We start from the raw sequence: 21,677 nt of genomic DNA on the forward strand, positions 1-21,677 counted from the left end.
ACTCACCGGAGCTCTGTGCTATCAGCAATGGAGATGGCTGGTTTCCGAAGAGCACTGCTACAGGCCTGGCTGTTGCTGCCACAGGGATGAGGGAGAAAACAGGAACCCGTAAGGCCTCTTTACTCCGTGTTGCACACTTATCATATGCACAAACATGAGTACCTGCCATTCCCTGGCTATGTAGCTAAAGAAACTGGTCTAAGGTAGAGAAGCCCATAGAATTCTCCTGCCACCTAGACAAACCCTTATCTGTGGTGAAGACAGGCAAGGGCAGGGTCTATGATATTTGCTCCTCTTAAAATCTCCGCTGTTTCTAGTACTGTGCTGGACACAAAACAGATGCTAAGCAACACTTGGTGAATAATAAACAGAATTTGCCCCACTAAAACTCCTGGGTGATAGGCATGAGACAATATGAGGGGTCACTATAGTGGTAGCAGCATATAAGGCCACCTCTAGAGCTGTAACCATGAGGAAAAGAACTGGGCACAGCAACAGGAATTGGTCCCATCCATCTTGGGTCATGTTCTCAGGTAGAACAGCTTCCTTCATGGAGTCCACAGTTAGGCTGAGCTAAGAAGGTATTTGGATACAAAAGCCATACAGGATCGGCCCCTGAGGCCCAGGATTGAAGCTGTAAGTGGGGCAGAGCCTGCTGATGAGCCCAACCTTAGGGAGCAGGACAGACTATCAGAGACCATGGCTGGATGGAGGGGGACTGTCAGCGAGCTTTGGAGGAGGTGTGAATAGACCCAGCTTTCACAGAGGGCTCTACAGTGAGGGAACCAGCATAGGAGATGAGGCACCCTTCAAGGAAGGGGGTCGCCAGCCCTCCCCTAAGGCTTCTCACTCGATTTCCATGTGGAGTAGCTCCAGGAAGGCCGAGAAGGTCCCCATCTGATAGAGCAGGAAGCAGTTGTACCTGGACCAGTGGAGTACATCGACTTCTGAATCACATTCCCCAAAAGTGCCTAAAGGACCAGACAGTGCCGCAGGGGTTGAGGAGGAGGGGGTTATCCCAGTTCTTTCCACCCTGCCCCATGATCTGAAGACTATCTCCCAACACTCTGTCCAACAATTAGGTTAACAAAGGACAAGTGCCCCCCAGAACTTCCTGGAATGAGGCAGGGGAGAGGAGAAGCAGTCTCCAGGGTTAGGTCCAATGTGCTCATCACTGGTTTGTCTTAAGTTTGAGTTCCCTGAGAAGAAGATCCAGAGATAAGGATTCAAGTGCAAGTAGTTTATTTGGGAGTTGACCCCAGGAACCATCGGTAGAGAAGTGGGGAAGTGAGATAGGGAAGAGAAGGCAGCCAAGAGCTCAATCCCAAGTGGGGAGAAGCTCTGGAAAACATAAAACAAACAACTCAGAATCATCCCACCCAAGAGGGGTGAGGTGGTCAAGCTGCTCATCCACTAACCCCTGGCAGTCACTGAGGAATGCTGCTGGACTAGGGGAGAACATTAATTCCCTAGCACTTCCTGGCTGCCCCATGTGGGCTGCACAGAAAGCCCTCAGGCAAAAAGATGAAGGTACTGGCAGCTGGAACTTGGCCAGAGTGCCAGACCCAAGAGATAGGCTTGGGCACTGCCTTGTTTACTGCAGTCGTCCCTTCACCAGATGTCCACTCTCTTTCCTCTCCATTTATGATTTTTCTTTTACAGTTTTTTTAGCTCCCAACTAGTTGGTTCTGCCAACAGTCCTCTTATTTCTGACCTCAGGGCTTTCTTTTACTACTCCAGCTAGGCTCATTTTTCTTTCCAACACCTGGCTAATAGGTCTCTTCTGGGAAGCTTTCCTCAGTTAATCTCATTGAGCTCTGATTCTCCAAATTACTCACAGCATCCACTCCTCCTGCTATGTTGGCTTGGACCTTCTAAATGCCAATGAGAAACAATGCAGTGGGTCCACGTGTAAATTGGTGGCACCCTCCCTGCCTCCTCTCAGTGTCAGAACCAGGCCACAGCTGGTAAAAGAAACCTCCATGCTCAGCTGGTGGTACACTGTCAGCTCTGGCCACAGTGACCCTCTTGCTAGTCTCCACATAGGATTACAGCCCAGGCTAAGGAAAAAAAGAACCCTATAAGAAATCCTGGCATGTCTGGAAAGAGAAAGGCCGATTCCAAGGGATCCAGAACAGTACCTACCATCATCTCCTCATCTTTCGCATAAGCACAAGGTTACTTCTAGCACATGACAAGATCTGTCCTCAAGAGGCAGGAACCTTGCTTTCCCAGTGTGGCTTGCCTCATCCTAGTCCTGCTAACACCGTCTCTCTCTCTCTAGTGTCCACCCCTCTCAAGTTGGCAAAGCTGGCCACTCACCTTGGGCCAGGTAGAGAACAGCTCGGGCCACCTTCAGTCGCCGTTCCCTACTGACCACCTCTAGCCGGTCCAGGAGTCCCATCACATAGGCCTTCTGGGCATCCTCCTCCAACTCCAGCCACTCCTTACCCTGCACTGGGAACAGAAGGCCATACAGATCTAGTGTCAGCTGTTGCCTCCCCTTCCTGGAAAGGCTCCTGATGATAGCATATGTACTTCTGATCTCAGCCCCCCAATAAATTCTTCTCTTCGAAAGCTTTCCTTGTTTAGCTGAGAAAGAATAAGGGATGGGAAAAGTAAAAAACCCAAATGTTCTGGCCCACTCCAGAGCCTCATCTTCCTCCACATCCCCTCCATTTCCGCTTCCTCCTCCCCAGCCTATACAGTTCTATCTCTCTGCCTTTCCTCAAGGAGTTCCCTCTATCTCCCTATGTATCCAATTGCTATTCATCCTTACAGGTTCAATACAAAATCACCTCTTTCCCACTAAGGCTCCAGCCAGAAGCTCTGTCCCCCATGATACGTTTTACTTCTCTAATGACACTTCCCATTTTCCTCTTGGCCTCAGCTAGTTTTGTGACGTACACATCTCCCCTCTGCTATCTGACTATAATTTCTTTAAAGATACTGTAAATTCACCTTCACCCCTGCCTCCTGCATCTCTGGCACAAAATGGGTACTCACCACACATTTGCTGAGTTGGACACTGAATTGCCACTGAATTGCCACTGACCAAGTACGGAAATGGAGGTCTGAGTGGATCACAGGGTGGGCACATGAAATTATTACCAGATGCTATGAGGAGTGAGGCAGAATTGGAGACAGGGATTGAAAACTAAGGTCGAAGACTAGGCTGGGCACAGGGTTACCAGGCAGCAGGGAACCAGTCCAGCCCCACCTCCCCATTCCTCTGTTCTCTGGGCCCTTGACATCAGGGAAAGGGACCCAGTTCAGGCTTCTCTTGCTTCCACTCCGTGACCTCTCCACTTGAGATATAGGAAACTCTGTGTCCCATATGCAAAAAGGAATAGAGAAGTTATATGGCTATGGAGAGGATGAAGAAGGATCATACTTTATTTTAGGCTTTTTCTAGATCAGCCTTGAATATCATGGAGAGAAAAAGCAGATCTCTATGACTAAGGGTCTGGGATCACCTTGGGTCTTGAAGTCTTCTTCAAAGCACCTCCTGTTAGTGGTGAATTCCGGGTGTTCAGTGTAGCTGTACAATTCTGTGGCAGGAAAGATAGGACAGAGTCACAAACATTCAGCAGATCCTTATAGAAGGGGCCTGGGGTGGAGAAGGTGGCATGAAAGAGCTAAAGCTTCCAACACATTCCTGTGTCCAATTCAATCCAGAGTCAGCTTCCTCCTTTTCAGAGCAGTTAAAAATAGCCACTTGTGTCCCTGGGTGATTAAACCATCAAACCTGTCCTCCTCCTGCCAGCTGGCTGCTACAGCAGAGAAGATAGGCTCCAACATTTGGTGAGGGCCAGGAGGAGGGCTGGAACAAAGAGGGCTGAATGTCATCACTGCTGGTTCTTAGGGCTGCAACCCCTTCTGCTTGTCAACCCAGACTGGGACTAATCCTGTCTCTAGGGAAAAAGGGGGCAACACAACTCCTGAAGTTTAGAGGCAAGATCCTTGTGCTATTCAAGGAGCCAGTTCATTCTCTCCCTGCTGAGTTTCCTCGAAGGGTACAGAAGTTTATGTTCCTGCCCACGGCCACCCGGGCAGAGGCAGAATCAAACCATACAGAAGCAGCTTTGATTGCCAAAGGGCGGCCTGTGCCCAGGAAAATCTAACTTTGCTGACAGCAGCCTCTCAATACAAAATGCAGACAGCTTATGAGAAATAAAAATGCCCTTTCCTACACACACACACACACACACACACACACCCCAGAACATTACACAAGTACGCTCACCTTACAGAGGACGAAGAAGTGAAGTCATTAAGCCAATAGGTGCTTCCTCAAAACTCTGTTCCCTAACTAAGACCCTTGCTGGAAATTTAACTAGGTCACAGATAATTCACAAAGCAACAGAAATTCACTTATATTCCAGCCAGCTGTCTAATGGTCAAGAAATACCTTGTCTGGGAGCCAGGGCTTTTGAGTCCTGAGTTCCAGAATCCTGGAGTGACCAGAAACAAATCCCAGCTCTGTTTGTTAAATTCTTCAGTCATTAGTGAGTAGTGTAGATATATATATTTTAAGAGTAGAGCACAAACCCAGTTAAAACAGGGAGCAAGGCTCTTAGGTACTGAACTTTGCTTTTGTCTTATTTTTAAAGTTTAGATCATGAACTTTCATATACTACAGGTAAATACAGAGTACATAAAAGACACTGCGTTTATCTTCTACTCAGATTAAACAAATGTTAACACTTGCCATATTTGCTTCAGACAGCTAAAGTCCCCTCTTCCTTCCCAGTCTTATTTTCCTCTCTAGAGATAATCACTATGATGAAACTGGTATGTATGCTTCACATGCCTAGTTTTATACTTTTAGTACATATCTATGTGCCTGTAAACAACACATGATATTGTTCTGTTTTTCAAGTTTTTATCCAAGCAGTATCATACTGTATAAATTATTTTTTCTTAGAAGCATTTTTTATTATGTCTTTCAATAGCTTACATGAAAAGCAGTGTGATGAACACATCCATTCACTTAACTGACACGGTTCTCAATCAAGTGTGCAACTAGACTTCCTAGAAACATCTTTTAGACTTGTGTGTTTAAGCAGTTTTTTTGATGCCTGTATAAATTATTTTGTCACCGTTTCTTCTTCCCTTTAATATATTTTTAATATTTATTGACACTGAAGCATATTGATATAGATCAATTATTTTAATGACTATACAGTAGCCTAATATATTGATATACTGCAGTTTCTCCATTCCCCTACTAAGTTGTTTTCAATTTTTCACAGTGGCGACAATAAACATCTTTGTAAGTGTTTTCTTGGGCCCAAGAATTTCTTTAAAGTGTATATCTAGAATCACTGGGTCATAATACGTGTGAATTCGACTTTGCTAGATATAACCAAACTGCTTTCCAATTCTATACTGTTCCCTCATGCCAAGCCATGTATAAAAAGTACTCATCCATCTGTACCCTCACCAACCCCAGGCTTTTAAATTTTGCATCTGATGATTGTTGAATAATATCTCACCATTTTAATTTGTGTTTCCCCATTTCCTAACATAATTGAATATCTTTTCATATATTTACTGACCACATGGTTTTCTGTTCTGTGAATTCCTATTCATATTCTTTGACCATTTATCTATAGTCTCTATTGGGATGTTCATTTCTTTCTCTCTCTATGTGTGTGTGTATGTGTGTATTCATATTTTGGATTCTAACCCTTGGTTAGTTATTAAACTTAGCTCTCTATTTCTGTCACTCATCACAAAATTTATTCCCTATGTTTATTCACAAGAACTTCTTTAAAAGCGTTTGTCTCTTTTCTCTGAAAAAGCCTGTCTTAAAGTGTCACTTTCATGTGACAGAATATTTAACTTTCACATAATTTCCACCCAAAGCTCATTTATTAATAATTGGCATTTGTAGCACATGTAACGTGGAGGCCCTTAATGCAAGGAGATCACATTTAGCCAAGCTAAAAATCCAGAGAGAAGCAGTCCAGCACTGAAAGAAGAATGGGATCACTCAACCCCAGCTCAGAAACATCCAAGCAGAGCTCCACTGTGATGGATATAGATGACATGTTCAGCTTTGCTCAGCTGGCCAGTTGTCTACACAGTTTTTCTTCAGACATTGCTGAGACTTTAATAAGGGGCAAGTATTAGGGGAAGGGGGTGAGATGGACGTAGAAAAGAAAAGGAGAGAGAGATGGAATGGGAAAGCAATGGAGTGGGTGGCAGAAAGGGGCACCCAAAAGATATGGGTGACTATGGGAAGAGAAAGAAAGGAGAAATGGGGAGAAGGTGGAGAGAAAACAGATTTGAGAGTGCACCAAAAGAGAATTAAAGAAGGGTGAGCAGAAAACAGGGATAGAATGAAAGAATGGAGAATGCCATACATAGCCAGGGAAGCATTCACAGAAAGAAATGTGAAAGCAAACAAAGAGATACTGACCACTGGAAGGTGTAGAGAAGTGGGAATGTGGAGAACAGCCTGTGCTCTATAGCCACTTGCTGAGAACAGACAAGCTGCCAGGGGAGAGCACAGGCATCTTCCCTCTCCTCCTGGCCAACCTTCCACTCTTTACAGACCCATCTATCTCATCATACCTGACAACTCTGCTGCGTGCCCATCTGTGTCTCCATACTCAAATTCCAGGGTAGGGCAGTCCACAGAGCCCTGTAATGGAGAAATCTTTGTGGTAACTTGGGAAAAAGGCTGACAAAAGGAGATCACACCCTCATTTCATTTTCCACCTCTCTTGGAGGCCAAAGTTAGAGGAAGAAGGCAACTAGGAGAGTTCCATCTGGGCCTTTCATCCAAGAAGTACCCTCCTCCAAGCCAAAATTAGAGGCTCAGTGTGGGGCTGGGCTGAAGATTCCTATATAGAATCAGAAACTCTGGGCAAAGGACCAGGATCATGAACAGATATGAAAGCTACAATCTGTGCCCATATCTGATCTACATAAACACAGACCTGAAGAAGATCTAGCTGATCTCTAGAAAAACAAGACGGATGAAAACAAAAGAAGTAAACTGGATTCTGACTTCAGCTCTGTCATTAACCCATTGTATGATTTTGTATGATTTCATTCTGTGGATCATAGTTCCTCATATATAAAAAGATGTCCTTAGTTCCAATATTCCACAATTTTAGGACTGTCAAATAAGGTAGCATTTCCACTTCAAATTGTACTAAAGGCTAGATTTCCTATGATGTTGTATGTAAAAATTTATAATACCCTTTTAAAAGTATTTTTAATATAATCCTACACCCGAACCTCTTTAAGCATTTTGGGATAGATTTTTCCTACCAATATATTAATAAATATGAATTAAAAAAAATTTGAATCCCAGGTCTTGTCACATACTATGTGATCTTGAACAAGTTACTTAACCTCTTTGTGCCTCAGTGTAGCATAAAAAATGTATTTGGTCTTTGCCCCATCACCCACCTTCCTGGCACAGAGCTCTTAAAACCTTTGGAATTTCCTGAGTAGTAGGAGTGCCTGTTATTCATAAGGAGCTCCTGTCAACCATACTTGAGGTTATGCTAATGAGGTGACTTAGAGTGAGAATTTCAAAAAAGGAGCTCCAGGGAGGGGAGGAGGCTGAAGACTGAGTTCAATCAAGTGGCCAGTGGTTTGACCAACCATGACTAGGTAACGAAACTCCATATAAAAACTCTGGGGCTTCCCTGGTGGTGCAGTGGTTGAGAGTTTGCCTGCCGATGCAGGGGATACGGGTTCGTGCCCCAGTCCGGGAAGATCCCACATGCCGCGGAGCGGCTGGGCCCGTGAGCCATGGCCGCTGAGTCTGCATGTCAACAGCCTGTGCTCCGCAACAGGAGAGGCCACAGCAGTGAGAGGCCCGCGTACCGCAAAAAAACACAAACAAAAGAACTCTGAAACAATGTGATTTGGGCACACCAATGTGCTAGGAGGGTAATGCCACAGAGAGGGCATGGAAATTCTGCACCACTCCACCTCCATACCTTGTCCTATGCCTCTCTTCATTTTGTTCCTGAGTTGTATTCTTTATAATAAAATTGTAGTCATAAATATAGCACTTTTCTTAGTTCTGCGAGTTGTTCTAGCAATCTATCGAACCTGAGGGGGACAGTCATGGTAACCCCTGAATCTGTAGTTGGCCAGGCAGAAGTGCAGGTAGTCTGGGGATTCCACTGTGGCTGACATCTGAAGTGGGGGCAGTCTTGTAGGACTGAGCCCTTAACTTGTGGGGTCTGTGCTAACTACGGGTAGTGTCAGAACTGAATTGGTATCAGGGGATTGTTGGAAAATGACGTACTCAGTTTTCTCATCTGTAAAATGAGGATAATTCATAGGGTCATTTTAAGGACTAAATGAGATAATAGAGGAAAAGCACTTAGCACACAATCCAGCACCTGGTAGCACTATGTGGACGGTTACTCCAAGAATTTTACTTACTCTACTTATGATTTTAATATTATATTATAAAGGCATTTTTCTCATACTATTATTATTTTTTTAAAGATAAAGGTTTACTTTTTAAAAAATGAATATTTATTTATTTAGGCTGCGCTGGGTCTTAGCTGTGGCATGCAGGATCTTCGTTGCCACATGCAGGGTCTTTGTTGCAGTTTCCTGGATCATTAGTTGCGACATGCAGAATCTTTAGTTGTGGCATGCATGTGGGATCTAGTTCCCTGACCAGGGACCCCTGCACTGGGAGTGTGGAGTCTTAGCCACTGGACCACCAGGGAAGTCCCTGTCTCATATTATTATAACTGTCACTTTAAACAGCTAAGAGAAGAGTTCCCTGATGGCCTAGTGGTTAGGATTCTGGGCTTTCACTGCCATGGCCTGGGTTCAGTCCCTGGTGGGGGAACTACAAACTGCACAGCACAACAAAAAATTTTATTAAAAATAAATAAACAGCTAAGTGGACAGATGTCTATTGGCTTACTTAACCAATTCTCTATTGTTGAACATTTGTTTTTAATTTTTCTTTACTATATACATGAAGCGGTAATACTCTTATAAATTTTTTTCATATTTAGGATCTTCTCTGACAGATTTTTATAACGGGAATGAATGCATCAAACCTTATGACAATTTGTATGGCTCTTTGTACATGACAAGTTGTTTTCCAAAACCACTTTATGAATTTACACTGCCAAAAAGGTGATTCATGTTTAAATCCACTATAGCAAAGATTTCTAAACTTCTGGATTACAGGGACCAGTAAGAAAAAAAAAGGTGGATGGTGGAGAATGACATAAGGTTGTTGATGTTTTATTTTCTAAGTAGAAACTTTAAAAATCTCTTAAATATATATATAATTTTAAAAAATCGTTTAATGCCCCCAAAATGCAAAAGACAAAATATCAGAATAAGAGCCATTAAAAGCAGTGAAGCTTTTTCTGACTGTAAGTCAAAGTATAAGTAAACTTTACGTCATGTCCCAACACACACAAAACTGGAACAGAAGTTTAACAAAATAATATTTACCACTACCATATGTGATAAACCAGTACTTCCAATTAGTCTATTTCTTTAAAAAAATGTTGGTCTCAACTCACAGGTTACTCCCTACAGTTTGAAAAACATTGTTTTAAATTACATACATCCTTTAAATTTAACGTATTGAACTACATTTTATGAAAAACTCACTTCAATGCCTTGAATTTTCCTCATTTTGCTACAAACCAGTTAAACTTTGTCAAGGACTTTGGGAACGACCTGAAGCAAGAAATCTGGCTGTAAGAGGTCTGAGGTGAATCTTTTGGTTAGGTTAAGAATCTTTTTATTAAGCAAACTCATTCTCTAGCTTCCTTTTAAGGTTAGGATATCCATACACTAAGCCATTGGGAGAGGGTAGGTCAATGGTACCCCTATAAACACAGTGATGTACGAGGCTCTGTTGACTTGTGCCAACAGTAATTCTCTTCCAGAAATTCCTGAAGCCCTAGAGAGGAAAGAAAATCATCCTCCCCAGGACTGTTTTCCACAGGAATGCAAAAGGAGGGAGGGAAGGAAAAGCAGACAGTCATCTATCTGAGAGTCAGCAGAGAGTCTGGCACCTGGGTGTTGTGATAGGGGACGTATTGACAGGTAAGAGCAGCTCTCCTGCTGCAGTGGAAGGTGAAGGAAAGCTAATGTTTCCCGCCAACCTTTCGGCAGGCAATAAGCTCAGATGGTGAGGATCACTGCAGTTGTTCATTTCCACATGAAAAGTGCAGCTGCAGACAATCAGGCGGTAAACTGTGGTGCAGGTGGAAAGCTCTGAGTCTCTGGATACTGAACTCACTGGCAAGAGTAAAACTATCAGCCTTTTCCTGAAGGAAGACTTGATAGGTAGGGAAAAGGCCTCCTGGTTCAAGAGGAGTTTTAATTCACCCATAGAACATATCATTCCGAAATTATTTTATTCACTCCCACACTGTCTCTGCACCCCGACTGTGGAGAGACCGCTGTATCCCTAGCACCTAAAACAGTGCTGGGCATATAGAAAGAACTCAACAACTGCTGAATTAATAAAAGACTCATCCCCCTGCCCCACCCCCCAAAAACCATCTGAACAAGAACGATGTCTCTATGGGGTAAGGAGAAACAGGGTGCCCTAAAAGGCCAGATTCGTACTGAGGCAGGGAGGGAGATGATATGGTGCATAAAACCCTGATCCAGTATGGCAGGAGGGCTGAGCTCTGCCTCTGAAAGGTGGTGTGATTTTGGGCCAGTCTTTTCACCTCCTCCACTTCTCTCTTTTATAAAATGGGATGGATTCCTGCTTGTCTGTATCAAAATGGAAAGCATACATGAAATCCCTTTGAAACTGAAATACAATTCAAATGGTAAACCGTGGACTGGGATGCCTAAGATCTGGCTTCTACTACCAGTTCTGTCCCTTGATGATGATGATAATATAGTACTAAGAGCTACTGTGCGCTAACCAACTACATGCACCGTGCCTGCACTGAATTAAACATTTCATATTCAATTATCTCATTTTGACTTTATCGCAACCTTCTGAGGCAGGTAGTATTAACCGCATTTTACAGAGGAAGAAACTGGAGCTCAGAGGCTGGCAATCTGCCAAAAGTCACACCAAGAGTAAATGGTAGGGCTGGGATTCAAAACCTGCTCTGACTGAACCCAAAGCCTGGTACCCCTGGCTACTGTGCCAGATGTATGACCTTCGGCAAGCTACTTTTGTCTCCCACTTCCTTCAAAGCAAGGGCTAAAACCCGGTGACCTCTACAGACCCTTCCACACCTGACATTTTGTGGTCTGATTCCCCGCTCAGATCCGGTTCTGCTCTTGGCTAGCTGATGGAAGCTGGCTGGATGAGGGGGTTGGAGTGAATGTTAATTCACTCCTTTCATCCTCCTAGTTAGGGTTTCTTTTAAGAAGAGGGAACATTCATACTCCTCTCTGCGGGTCTGTATCGTGGGGAGGGGGGGGTCCATCCACTCGCTCCGGTACTGCCCCGCCTGACTCCTGTATCATTAACCCTTACGGGGAGGGGGCCTGATGTCCGTGGAAAGTGCTCCCTCAAGGGCTCGCCAGCACACGGGGGGAAAGGGAAGGGCCCAAGTCACGCGGCTGCTCTGCTCGGCTCGGGGTGCCTCGGGGTGGGAGGGCGGCTTCCCCCACGCCGGCCCCTTTTCACTGCGGCCGGGCTCCGGCCTCCGGCCTCCCACCCCTCAGGCCACTCACTTCACCTCTCCGCGCCTGTTCCTCCTCCGTAAATCGGCCTTACGAATTACCACTCCGGAGGGCTACAGCGATTAAGTGAGATAAATATGTGAAAGTATCCGGGACGCTGGATATCACGCTCTATCTTCGCGCCCCCCGAGGGAGGCCAGAGGGCTAGAAAGCCCCAGACCCGCGGCAGGAGACAGGCGGAGAGGGTCAGGGGCTGCAGAGCCCGGAGTTCAGGCTGCGGCGTGGCCAGCAGGCGCCCGCTCCGAGAGGCGGCACGGGGCGCGCAGGGGTCTCCCGGCGGCGGAGGGGCACGCGACCGAAACACCTAAGCCAACGCTTCTCGCCCCGGGCGTCTCCCGGCCCCAACTGAAAGCTCTCCGGGCTCCTCACCTCCGACTCCCGCCGCTGGCTTCTGAACGTTTCCCGGCCTTTAGGCGCCGCCGGCTTCCCTTTGCCGCCGCCGTTGCCGTTGCCGTTGCCGTTGCCGTTGCCATAGCCATTGGCAGGCGGGTTCCCGGACCCGGGTGCCGCGGGGTCCTCCATGCGGCTCTCCTCAGCAGCTCCCCTCTGCCGCTCTGCGCTCTCTGCCAGGGGTTACCCCACAGCCGCCGCGCGCCGGGAGCCAGGCCCCGCCCCCTCCACAGCTATTGGTTGAGACCTTTCTCCGCAGCCCCACCCTGCATCGCGATTGGCTGTTCAACCTCTCTGAGCGGGACTTGGAGGGGGCTCATTCAAGGGATTTTTTTTCCCACTCCCGCGGCGTCGCTGGTAGCCTGACACTCCGCGGTCGGCTCTTAGCTCCACCTCCCACGTCCTGGGCCTTGAGCTCTAGGTGGTCAGCTCTGCTTCTCACTAGGTGTCCCTCAGCCCTCACCCCCTCCCAAATAGCGATCGTTTTGGGGAGCTCTAGTCTCCGCCTGCTGCTCCACTGCACTCTTCGTTTCCCCAGTATCACAGACCTCTGCCCCCAAGTCCTGGCTCCTGAATACTTTCCAAATCCCGCTTCAGTCGAAGGGGAGGGATGGCACCGCCGGGTGGCCAGGGACACCGCAGGAAACGAGCGACTCTCCCTCTCTGGAAGCTGAGATTTCAGAGGCGAACTCATTCCACTCGGAGTGAAGGCTTGACTGGGAGACTGGATGTTGAGGGGTGGAGTGGGGCGTTTTTACTTCACTGAAATTGCTGGTGCCTTTCCGGGCTGTTCCTGGCCATCTGCCTTTCTCTGCTGAAGGGGTGCATCTTCCTCATGGTGTGAGCTAGGGAGTAAAAGTTGATTGGAGTACAAATCCCCAGCGCCACCTGTTCCCCAGTCCTTTCCTTCATTCTAAGATCCTTCCTAAGGGCTCAGTGTTACCTGGGGCAAATGAGGCTGTGTGGTTTGCCCACTTTGGAACTTACGTAAAAAGCGTCTTACAGTAAATATGTGTGCAGTCTGGGATAGTAATAGAAGCCCCAAACAAGTTGGGGGGGGATTGTTGAACTGCCACTTTGTTCCAGGCATTGCACTAGACTCTTTCCAGATATATCTCTCCTACAGGTTGTTTTCACTAATCCAATATTACTGACAAGGAAACCGGGACTCTCAGAGACTAATTACTCCTTGCTTGCAGTTCCCAAGGTATCATATTCTAATATCTTGTTTCAGTGTCTCTCACTGGAGGAAACTCTGCTCTTCTCTTGGCTAACTTCTATTCTTCCTTAAAAATTCTATTTAGTCATCACCTCCTTCTCCAGAAAGCCTTTCTTTTGACCCTCATCAACTTACTCAGGCTGTGCTGGTGTCAGCCAAGTCTGCCTGGATCCACAATCCTTATATTTTCTACTACATCCTCAAAGTAAGGGGCTCAAAGGAATTATCCCCCCTTCTTGTATCATACCTCTCCCTCACACTTTCCTCTGCTAATTAGTAGGTGACAGATCAAGGCAGAGTTGAGAGTGAGCACTCCTTCGAGATTTCTGAGTTCCTTTCTCTCCCTGGTCTCCAACATCTCCTTACTGTACCCACCCACAATTTTCCCTTTCCTCTCCCATTCCCACCACCCACCCACCTCAACCTGGATATAAGCTCTCTGAGAGTAGCTTTTGTTCATCTGTGTATTGCTCATTTCTGTGTGTTTAACACAGGGTTTCTTCTGTACTATCGACTGAAAAATGTCGTGGGGAGCTGTTTTGTGCACTGTAGAATGTTTAGCAGAATCCCTGGCCTCTCTTCACGAGATGCCAGCAGTACCCTCCCCCTAACTGTGACAACCAAAAATGTTTCCAGATATTGCAAAATATCCCTGGGTGGGGTTGCGGGGGGCAAAATCTTCTGTGGTTGAGACCTACTGGTTTAAACAGAATTGAATCGATATGAATTTCTAAGAAAGTCTCTGGCTCAAGGCCTAAACTATTTGATTTTGGAATTTTTTTCAGGGTATAATTTTGTTAAACTCTTAAAGATTCATACTCTGCTTTAAAATTCACAACCCACACCTAGCTCATCACTGCTTCAGTGTGGTAAACCTGCCACAGCACAACCCATTGGGGCTTCTGAATAAAATTATTTTCTACCTTCCCTCTTCCCAGTATATCTCCTCCTAAGCAGTCAGAGCTCTAGGATTGACAAGCCCAGAACTTCATATTCTTTTGTGAGCCTAGTCAATCATCAGGATCCCCAACAATGGTGACATACAGGGTGGCTACTTTTGAGGTTTTGTTCTTTTTCCAACCTATCCCTAGGGCCAAGGGAGCAGAGTAATCTTCAGTTGGGAGTAGAATTGAGGACAACAGCTCTCAAGTCCCCTCTGGCCTTTATGTAAAGCCATTTGCTGAGCCTAGAGCTCCATCTGGCTTCACTTTGGGAGATGGGGTTTAAAAAAGCAGTGCTATGGAGATTGCAAAGAATCAACATGGGGAGAGACCTCAATCCAGTATCTTTTCCACACTGCAGTAGAATGGGAGCCAGTAAAGATCAGACATCTATCTAATCATTAGAGGCCCAGACTTTCAGAGCTTATCATAAGGAGCAAGATATCTGGAAACAACTACTGGAAGAAGTAACAAGAAACAACAGATTAACTGAAAACTTTGAAACTCTGGGCCATGTTATTGGCACACACTCAATTTCTTTTAGCTTATTTGTCAACAAAGAAGTGACAGCCAACAACAACCACTGACCACAGAGGTACCCATAAATATACCTTGGAGCTAATTAGGGACTGGTCCACATCTTGCAGCGATGGCTCCAGTGTGGAATTATTTTTAAACCCACACTACCACTTTCCCTTGTCCCCAAACTCAGGTATTCTGAAGCTGCTGGCAGAGGGCTAGAGGTATAAATAGGTATAGTTACAAGGACCAAACATACCCCTTTCCCCATATAAGCACTCCACTTTAATCCAGAGGTTGGTTGGATATGTGATTATAACACCTGGCATTGAAAAAGCTTTAAAATAAGATTGCAGGAAGTCTTAAAATACCTAGTTTTTGAGGGTATCGGGCAGCCAGGATAAAATAGTACAATAGAAAAAGGATAAGAATACCCTCTTTGCCCTATAAAGAGCACATGTGGGTGTAATGAGGCAATTCAGGCTGTAGGGCCCTAGGCTGAGACAAGGAATCGATATTTATGTAGTACCTAGTGTTTGCTGGGTCTGTAAGCAGTATTTTAAAAATTAAATCAGGTCATTAAACCTTTAGGAGATAAGCATTATCCATTTCACAGGCAAGAAAACTGAGGCTCTGAATGGTTATATAATTTGGCCGAGTCACACAACTTGTAAATGGTAGAGCTGGTCAAGTCAGCCTGACTCCAAGCTCTTTCCACAACATCACGAGATTGAGAAACTGCACAGCAGTGGGCAGCCTGGGATTACCCTGTGAATCTGAAATTAAGACCGAGGCACTCAAGTTTCCATCCTTCACAAAAGAGGAGTCAAACCTTGCTGTAGGGCTTCCCTGGTGGCTCAGTGGTTGGGAGTCCGCCTGCCGATGCAGGGGACACGGATTCGTGCCCCCGTCTGGGAGGATCCCACATGCTGCAGAGCGGCTGGGCCCGTGAGCCATGGCCACTGAGCCTGTGCGTCCGGAGCCTGTGCTCTGCAATGGGAGAGGCCACAGCGTTGAGAGGCCCGCGTACCGCAAAAAAACCCAACAAAACAACCTTGCTGTAGTGGAGCAAATCCTGCCAGCTGGTTTACAGGCTCCATGCTAGCTGCTGCATTCTCCTTTGAGAATGGGCCACCTTTGAACCATTACCAATTGCCCAGGCTATTCCAGCCCTGTGGCCCTTAGTTTAGACAAACAGAAGTCAAAGTGGCATGAGATTCTGATAGGGAAGAAAACATCTTGCATACAGGATACAGAACTTGTTTAGGTTGTCAACTAAAGAAAGTAGCTATCTTTAGTAGCTATTTCTCAAAAATGGCTACTCTACTGGTAGAGAAAGAACAGGCAGTTGGACTCATCCTCTGGTTATGATTTACTCAGGCAAAACCTGACTTGGAGACAATTCTCTGCTAGATTCATTTCTTTCTTCTCTTTGGCTGGATGTCATAGTCAGGTCCTGTAGTCAGGGTCTTTTGGTCCCAAACCACAGGAGGCTCCTTTTTGTGCTCTCCAGCTTATGGCAGCACACAGAGGGCTTGGGGGACGAAGAACCAAGCTTTAGTTTCTCTGCCTTAAGCCTATACTTCTCAACTCACCCAGAGTAGTCGCTTTACGAAAGCAGGTTCTTTATACACATAATGGGGTGGGCAGTGGGGGAAGGGTGATATTTATGAGTGGAATGACCCACCATGGAACAAGGGACTCAAGGCTAAGGACACTTAAACATGCCTATTGGTAAGTGCTTCAGCTTTTCACATCCTTGTGCTACAGCAGGCTCTCTAGCCTGTTGCCCAGAAGCCTCTCTCATCTCTAAATTCCTAGTTCACTGAAGCAAGGAATACTCTCAGTACAAGAATCCATTTTAAGAATATTTTATTTATCTTTTGAGATTACATATTCATTATTGCTGATCTAATACAATCACTTAGACATAAAGATTTCCAAGAGCCTCTCAGATATGGCAATCTTTAGAGGTTTTATTTCCTTTCAGTAAGATGACAATGAGAACTAGATGATTTTACATATATATGTATGTATATATAGTTTAGAACTTGTCCACATATAATTTGCTGGTGTTGCCTATTTTTTCCTGTAATTTTCCTTTATTAAAAAAGCTTAATGCAACAATGCATTTTGATTTCTTTTTTAAAACCATGACAAAGTTAATTTTGAGAAAACCACAGGAGCAGCAATTTCAGATCTGTTCAGAGAAAAGCCAAGCAGCAAAAAAGCTTTGCAGGAGTATGTGGCCATGGGGAGCCGTGCTCATATGGGAGGGGAGGACGAGGAGGTCGGAGGGCAGAGGAAAGGTAGACCAGATACTTTTTTTTTAAATGAGAAAAAGAAAACAGTATTTCCATTAAGAAGGCAAAAAACCTTGAAAACTAGCACAAATTCACTGCAGAGAAAATGGTAAGATTCCCCACAGGCCAGGGTCACATATAAAGAGCTAATTAGTCTTCTTTCCCATGCTTCCAGATACCTAGGATGCATCTGAGGTGAGAGCTCGAGGGAAGAAGATGCATTTGTTCTGATTACACGGGCAGAAAGAATAACAACCAAATTCCAACACCAAGGTAGAACCCAAATACTCAGGAGGCCTGGACCTCCTTTTCCTTAATGGTTATGACACAGAGTCCCCAGAAAGAGACGAAGAGTGGTCGCCTGAAACTCAGAGGCAAATACCTCACCATGGGTAGCAACATGGGCAACCTAACCTAGAAGCCCAGTGTGGCTCTTTTTCATTTGGAATGGGTCTCTTCACATTTTCAAGGCAGAGTATGTCCTGTCAGGATCAGCACATAGTAAGCTCCACAGGCAGCCAGGCTTTGCTGAGAAACAGCAGGTTATGACTTTGGCTTAAGAACATAATAAGCTAGAGTCCAGATATCTGCCTAATGGAATCTTCTCTGGATATAAGATGAGACACAAATTTCATCTTCTGAATCTTCTGTTAAAGGGATTCAATTAATTAAAACAAAAGCCAGAACAGGGTGGGCAAAAGGAAGAATTGAATGGCCTAGTGGGATTTTCAGCATTTATGATCTTCTCCATGAAAGAATATAGCCACGCATGTGGCATTTTTCCAGTACTTGCTAAGACATACGGCCTCTGAGGAACTAGATTCTATGGGCTGAGACTGTGTACTATTTAGTGAGGCAAACAACCATTTACCTAAGATCCACCGCCCTACCTCCAAAGGGAAGGTCACTTCCAGACTAGCTCTGTGGGTATATGTGAAGACCAGGAGAAGATGGAGAAGGTAGAAATCGGAGAGCAGAATTAGGGTGGGAAGGTTATGGTGATCGTGGGTGGTCTGGTGTTTCCTTGGGTCACCTTGGTCTTGAGACTTTGAGGCAGACCAGGATAGGGGAAAAATGGAAAAACAAAACTGAGAGTGTTAAACAGGGTTAGCAGGGGGAAAAAGGACTCATTTCATTTAAGATTCCTAGGACCACTCCAGACTTTAACTCTTAGAACAAATCTGGTCCCAATGGAACCCTTAATACCAACAGGTCAGTCTCTAAAAGGAATCCAACTCTTAGGTGGGACACAAAATTTCAGGCTGCTCACATTACAAATTTTTTGTAATGTTGGAGTTACTCAAGAAACTACCTCTGGAATACAGAAACCCAAGATGGCCAGAACATAAAAAGATATCCCAGCAGAGAAGAAAGACCACAGACCAAATTGCAGAGGCATTAGATCTCAGTTTCATATTCAATGGCAATGGCCAAAGGGATGAATGTCTGACGACGTTCAAACTAGCTTTGATCATCTGGATTCAGTTTACGGTGTCATCTCTGTATAGCTTAGCCAGTTAAGCTGCAAAGCCCTTCCCAGGAGACAAATAAATATATTCTGCTTCTTTAGGGTGTTGAGCTGTGGGTCTGAAAGATCTGTCGCATTTCTGAAGCCCTGCTCTCCCAAATCCCTTGGAAAGTAAGCCTTTCCCTGCTCAGTTTCAGAAGGAGTTTTAGGCAATAGGAGGAAGTTTCAGGAAGCAGTGTTTCACAACAAGCCTCCTTTTCTGAGACAGTGCCAATCTGTAGGGAGCTTCCTGGGAAATTATCCAGTTAAATGACAAGGAAGTAAAATTATGGGCCCCAGTGGGGCTGGCCCTCACTTCCTGAGCAGAGGCTAGTTGGGTTAGAAAGAGGGCAAAACAAACGTCTGATAAACATCAGAGCTGTTGAGGAAATAATAGAGGCACATTCCTCTTGGAACCTGAAATTGTTAAAAGGGACATAAATATTCAAGGAGAAGAAAGGAGTCCTGGGTAAGGAAGGAGACTCCCAGGAAACAGAGGCACAGCTGAGTTCTTTGTGTAGCTTGCCAAAGCCACAACACTCCTTCCTTCCTTCCATTTTATAAAGAAGGCAGTGATAGTGATGGTCAAGGCTGGGAACCCAGGCCATGTTAATTCAGTGGCTTCCAAAAGGCTCACCGGGGGAAGGGCCAAAGCTGAGAAAGGCAGCTGCTAAAAATTTATTCCAGAAAACCTCAGAGAAGGAGGAGTCTGGAATCCATGGACTAACTCCTGAGCCTGGACAAGAGAACAATGCCCAGTGCTGAGGATTCCGAGTCAGTGGGGAATGACTCAAAAGATCCACTGGGAACCCCATTTCTTTCCTTCCTCAGCCTGTCCTCTGCGGCTCTCACAGCCCTCAGGACAGCAACCACACTCTGGGCCAAGGCGACATTTATTATTTAGGTTAATAAATAAATAACCTAACATATAGGGTGAGCACGGCAGGCAGCTGACTGGAGAAGCAGCTTGCTGGGTTCTTTCCTGTATAGGAGTGGAGAAAAGACTTGGAGTTCTATTCCTTAAAACTTCTTCTGGCTTGAGTTACAGGAACTTAATACCTGCAGGAAAAAAGAAAGATGAGACTGTGATGTTATCAGCTTGTGGGGATGCTGGGACATGAAGAGCCGGCCTAAAGGTATAACGGGGAGGCAGGGACTTTTCTGCAGTGTATGGTGAGGGTAGATAAATGTGGTGCTTTTTCACATCAATGAAGAAGGCCAGTTTTTCTCCATACAGGGGTAAACATCAAATCAAGAAGATGAAGTGGCAAATTCAGGAAAGGGAACACTGTTTAATGTCTGGAGAAGGCCTCAAAGAATCATTTGGGGGTGGTAGTGAGGGGGAGTGGGTTTATTTTCCTGAGTTCATGTAAATATGGTGATGGATGAAAAGACCAATCCCAGTGCAGGAAGCTCATCACTACTCAGGCTTCCCTATTTTATGGGGAGTCCAAGGCACCTGTAGTAATTGGGCTTGAAGGGCCCATTCTTGTTGAGCCCCAGATACTTGGCCTGTTCATCTGTCAGCTCGGTCAGGTGGGCATCAAAGGTGGGCAGGTGTAGGCTGGCCACATACTCATCTGGAACAAAAGATCACAAAAGACCTGGTATAAGCATTCTTGCCTCTTGTCTGGCTGTTCTCTCCAGCCTTAAAAAGTTGGAAGATACCTTCTAATTCTCGGAGCTGAATGAAAAATGCTTAACTTTTGCTCACTGGACCTCAATTCTAAGGAATGGTTGCTTGAGCTTAAGCCCAGTGCTTTCCAAAGTCATAACATTTCTTCCTCACAAGCTGTTTCAGCCTTGAACCTTTCCTTCTCCCCAGAAAAGTGAGAAATGAAAGAAGCAATAGGCCTTAGAGCCTAAAAGAAAGGATGGGACAGTGGGTGGACTCAAAAACAGGAAACTCCAACTTTAGTTCTGCCTTGTACTTTATACTTTAGGTCACTCAGAAAAACTAACACTTGGGGAGCTCCGAAAGGAGTGACTGAGAAGGACACTACACCCTTAGTTCTTATGGGTTTCTATGTACATTCTCTTACCTGAATACATATTGCTTATTCAGAATTTTGAGTCATTTCCTATGTATTTGTTTGCTCTCCCTAACTTCATTATACATTCAGTTATGGACTGTTCTACTTTTTTATATTCTTCCAAGGTGTCTATTAAAGGGATAATATGTCAACTTCTCACAGTTGCTGTGCATCTAATGCTGAAGCAAAACAAAACCAGAAGCTGATTTATTCCCTGATCTTTGGCTTGGGAGTTTATAAACATACGGTATCAGTTCAGGTGTTTGAAGCAGGTTCGTTAAAAATTTAAGACAGTTTAATGTTTCTCCTATACGAAATGGCCACATAACTAAACTCTTAACTGAAGCTATTCAGAGTCTTTCCTTTGGCCTGAAGCAACAGGGTCAGAGTTAGAAGGTGTAGTATGAAAGTCTTCTTGGTCTGAGAAAAGTTTGGTAGGAGCTACTTAGCAGCCTAGGACTGGAGTAAGTCAGATGTCACAAGGTAGGAGATGATTCCTCTTTCTTGTGGGGGGAAGAGTTTTTTTTTTCCTTTGGGATTTTTTTCTTGTGTAATAGATACTTTGGGAAAATCCTTAAAATTCACATGCAGGTAAACTAAATCACAGCAAAATGTCCTTACTTCATTAGGACAACCTATTTGGAAAACGTGATAAATCAACTGTGGATGAAATCTAAGAATCCTAGCTCCTACTTTACAAGATGAAGATATCTTTTTTCTATCCCTAAGAAATATAATGCCCCCAAACTTCCCTTAGCCTCTGACTCTGAACTACTTGGTAAGGACTGGGATAGAAGAACTCATGCTTACCCATTTTCTTGGGCAACAGGTAGACATCCTGCTTATAGCGACCCTCAGGAGCATTGTAGAGTTCTATCAAGGCAAGAGCCTAGAAAAGCAGAGAAATGGATGCTGACGTGCCATTCACAGCAATCTACCCCATATCAAGTGAAACCCTGATGGGCTAATGACTCTTTCCAGCCCACTGCTTCCCCACTCTGGAGGCCTTACCTGAGTAGTTGCGGTGATCGAGAGCACAAATGTAGGCACTGTGGAGCAGCTTAGGTTTAGCAGACGGCCCTA

At 45.1% G+C, this 21,677-nt stretch overlaps 2 protein-coding genes across 5 annotated transcripts in view; both read right to left on the reverse strand.

Annotated features, from left to right (window-relative positions):
- Positions 1-16,504, reverse strand: part of STRIP2 (striatin interacting protein 2) — a 54,382-nt gene extending 37,878 nt beyond the window's left edge. The window contains exons 1-6 of the mRNA XM_022581268.2: positions 12,052-16,504; positions 6,583-6,652; positions 3,477-3,551; positions 2,323-2,457; positions 851-971; positions 7-75 (exon numbers count right to left, since the gene is read on the reverse strand). Of these exons, the coding sequence (XP_022436976.2) occupies positions 7-75; positions 851-971; positions 2,323-2,457; positions 3,477-3,551; positions 6,583-6,652; positions 12,052-12,204 (623 nt within the window). The 5' untranslated portion in view covers positions 12,205-16,504. The remainder of the gene's footprint in view (positions 1-6; positions 76-850; positions 972-2,322; positions 2,458-3,476; positions 3,552-6,582; positions 6,653-12,051) is intronic.
- Positions 16,505-16,606: 102 nt separating this feature from the next.
- Positions 16,607-21,677, reverse strand: part of AHCYL2 (adenosylhomocysteinase like 2) — a 170,933-nt gene continuing 165,862 nt past the window's right edge. For all 4 annotated transcript variants that reach the window (XM_022581313.2, XM_022581303.2, XM_022581359.3 and 1 more), the window contains exons 14-17: positions 21,606-21,674; positions 21,405-21,483; positions 20,021-20,141; positions 16,607-19,620 (exon numbers count right to left, since the gene is read on the reverse strand). In XM_022581313.2, the coding sequence (XP_022437021.2) occupies positions 19,614-19,620; positions 20,021-20,141; positions 21,405-21,483; positions 21,606-21,674 (276 nt within the window). In that variant the 3' untranslated portion in view covers positions 16,607-19,613. The remainder of the gene's footprint in view (positions 19,621-20,020; positions 20,142-21,404; positions 21,484-21,605; positions 21,675-21,677) is intronic.

Source organism: Delphinapterus leucas, chromosome 9, assembly GCF_059928025.1.
Source record: "Delphinapterus leucas isolate spDelLeu-1000000601 "Yukka" chromosome 9, BTC_Dleu_Yukka2, whole genome shotgun sequence".
Classification (NCBI taxonomy): Eukaryota; Metazoa; Chordata; class Mammalia; order Artiodactyla; family Monodontidae; genus Delphinapterus; species Delphinapterus leucas.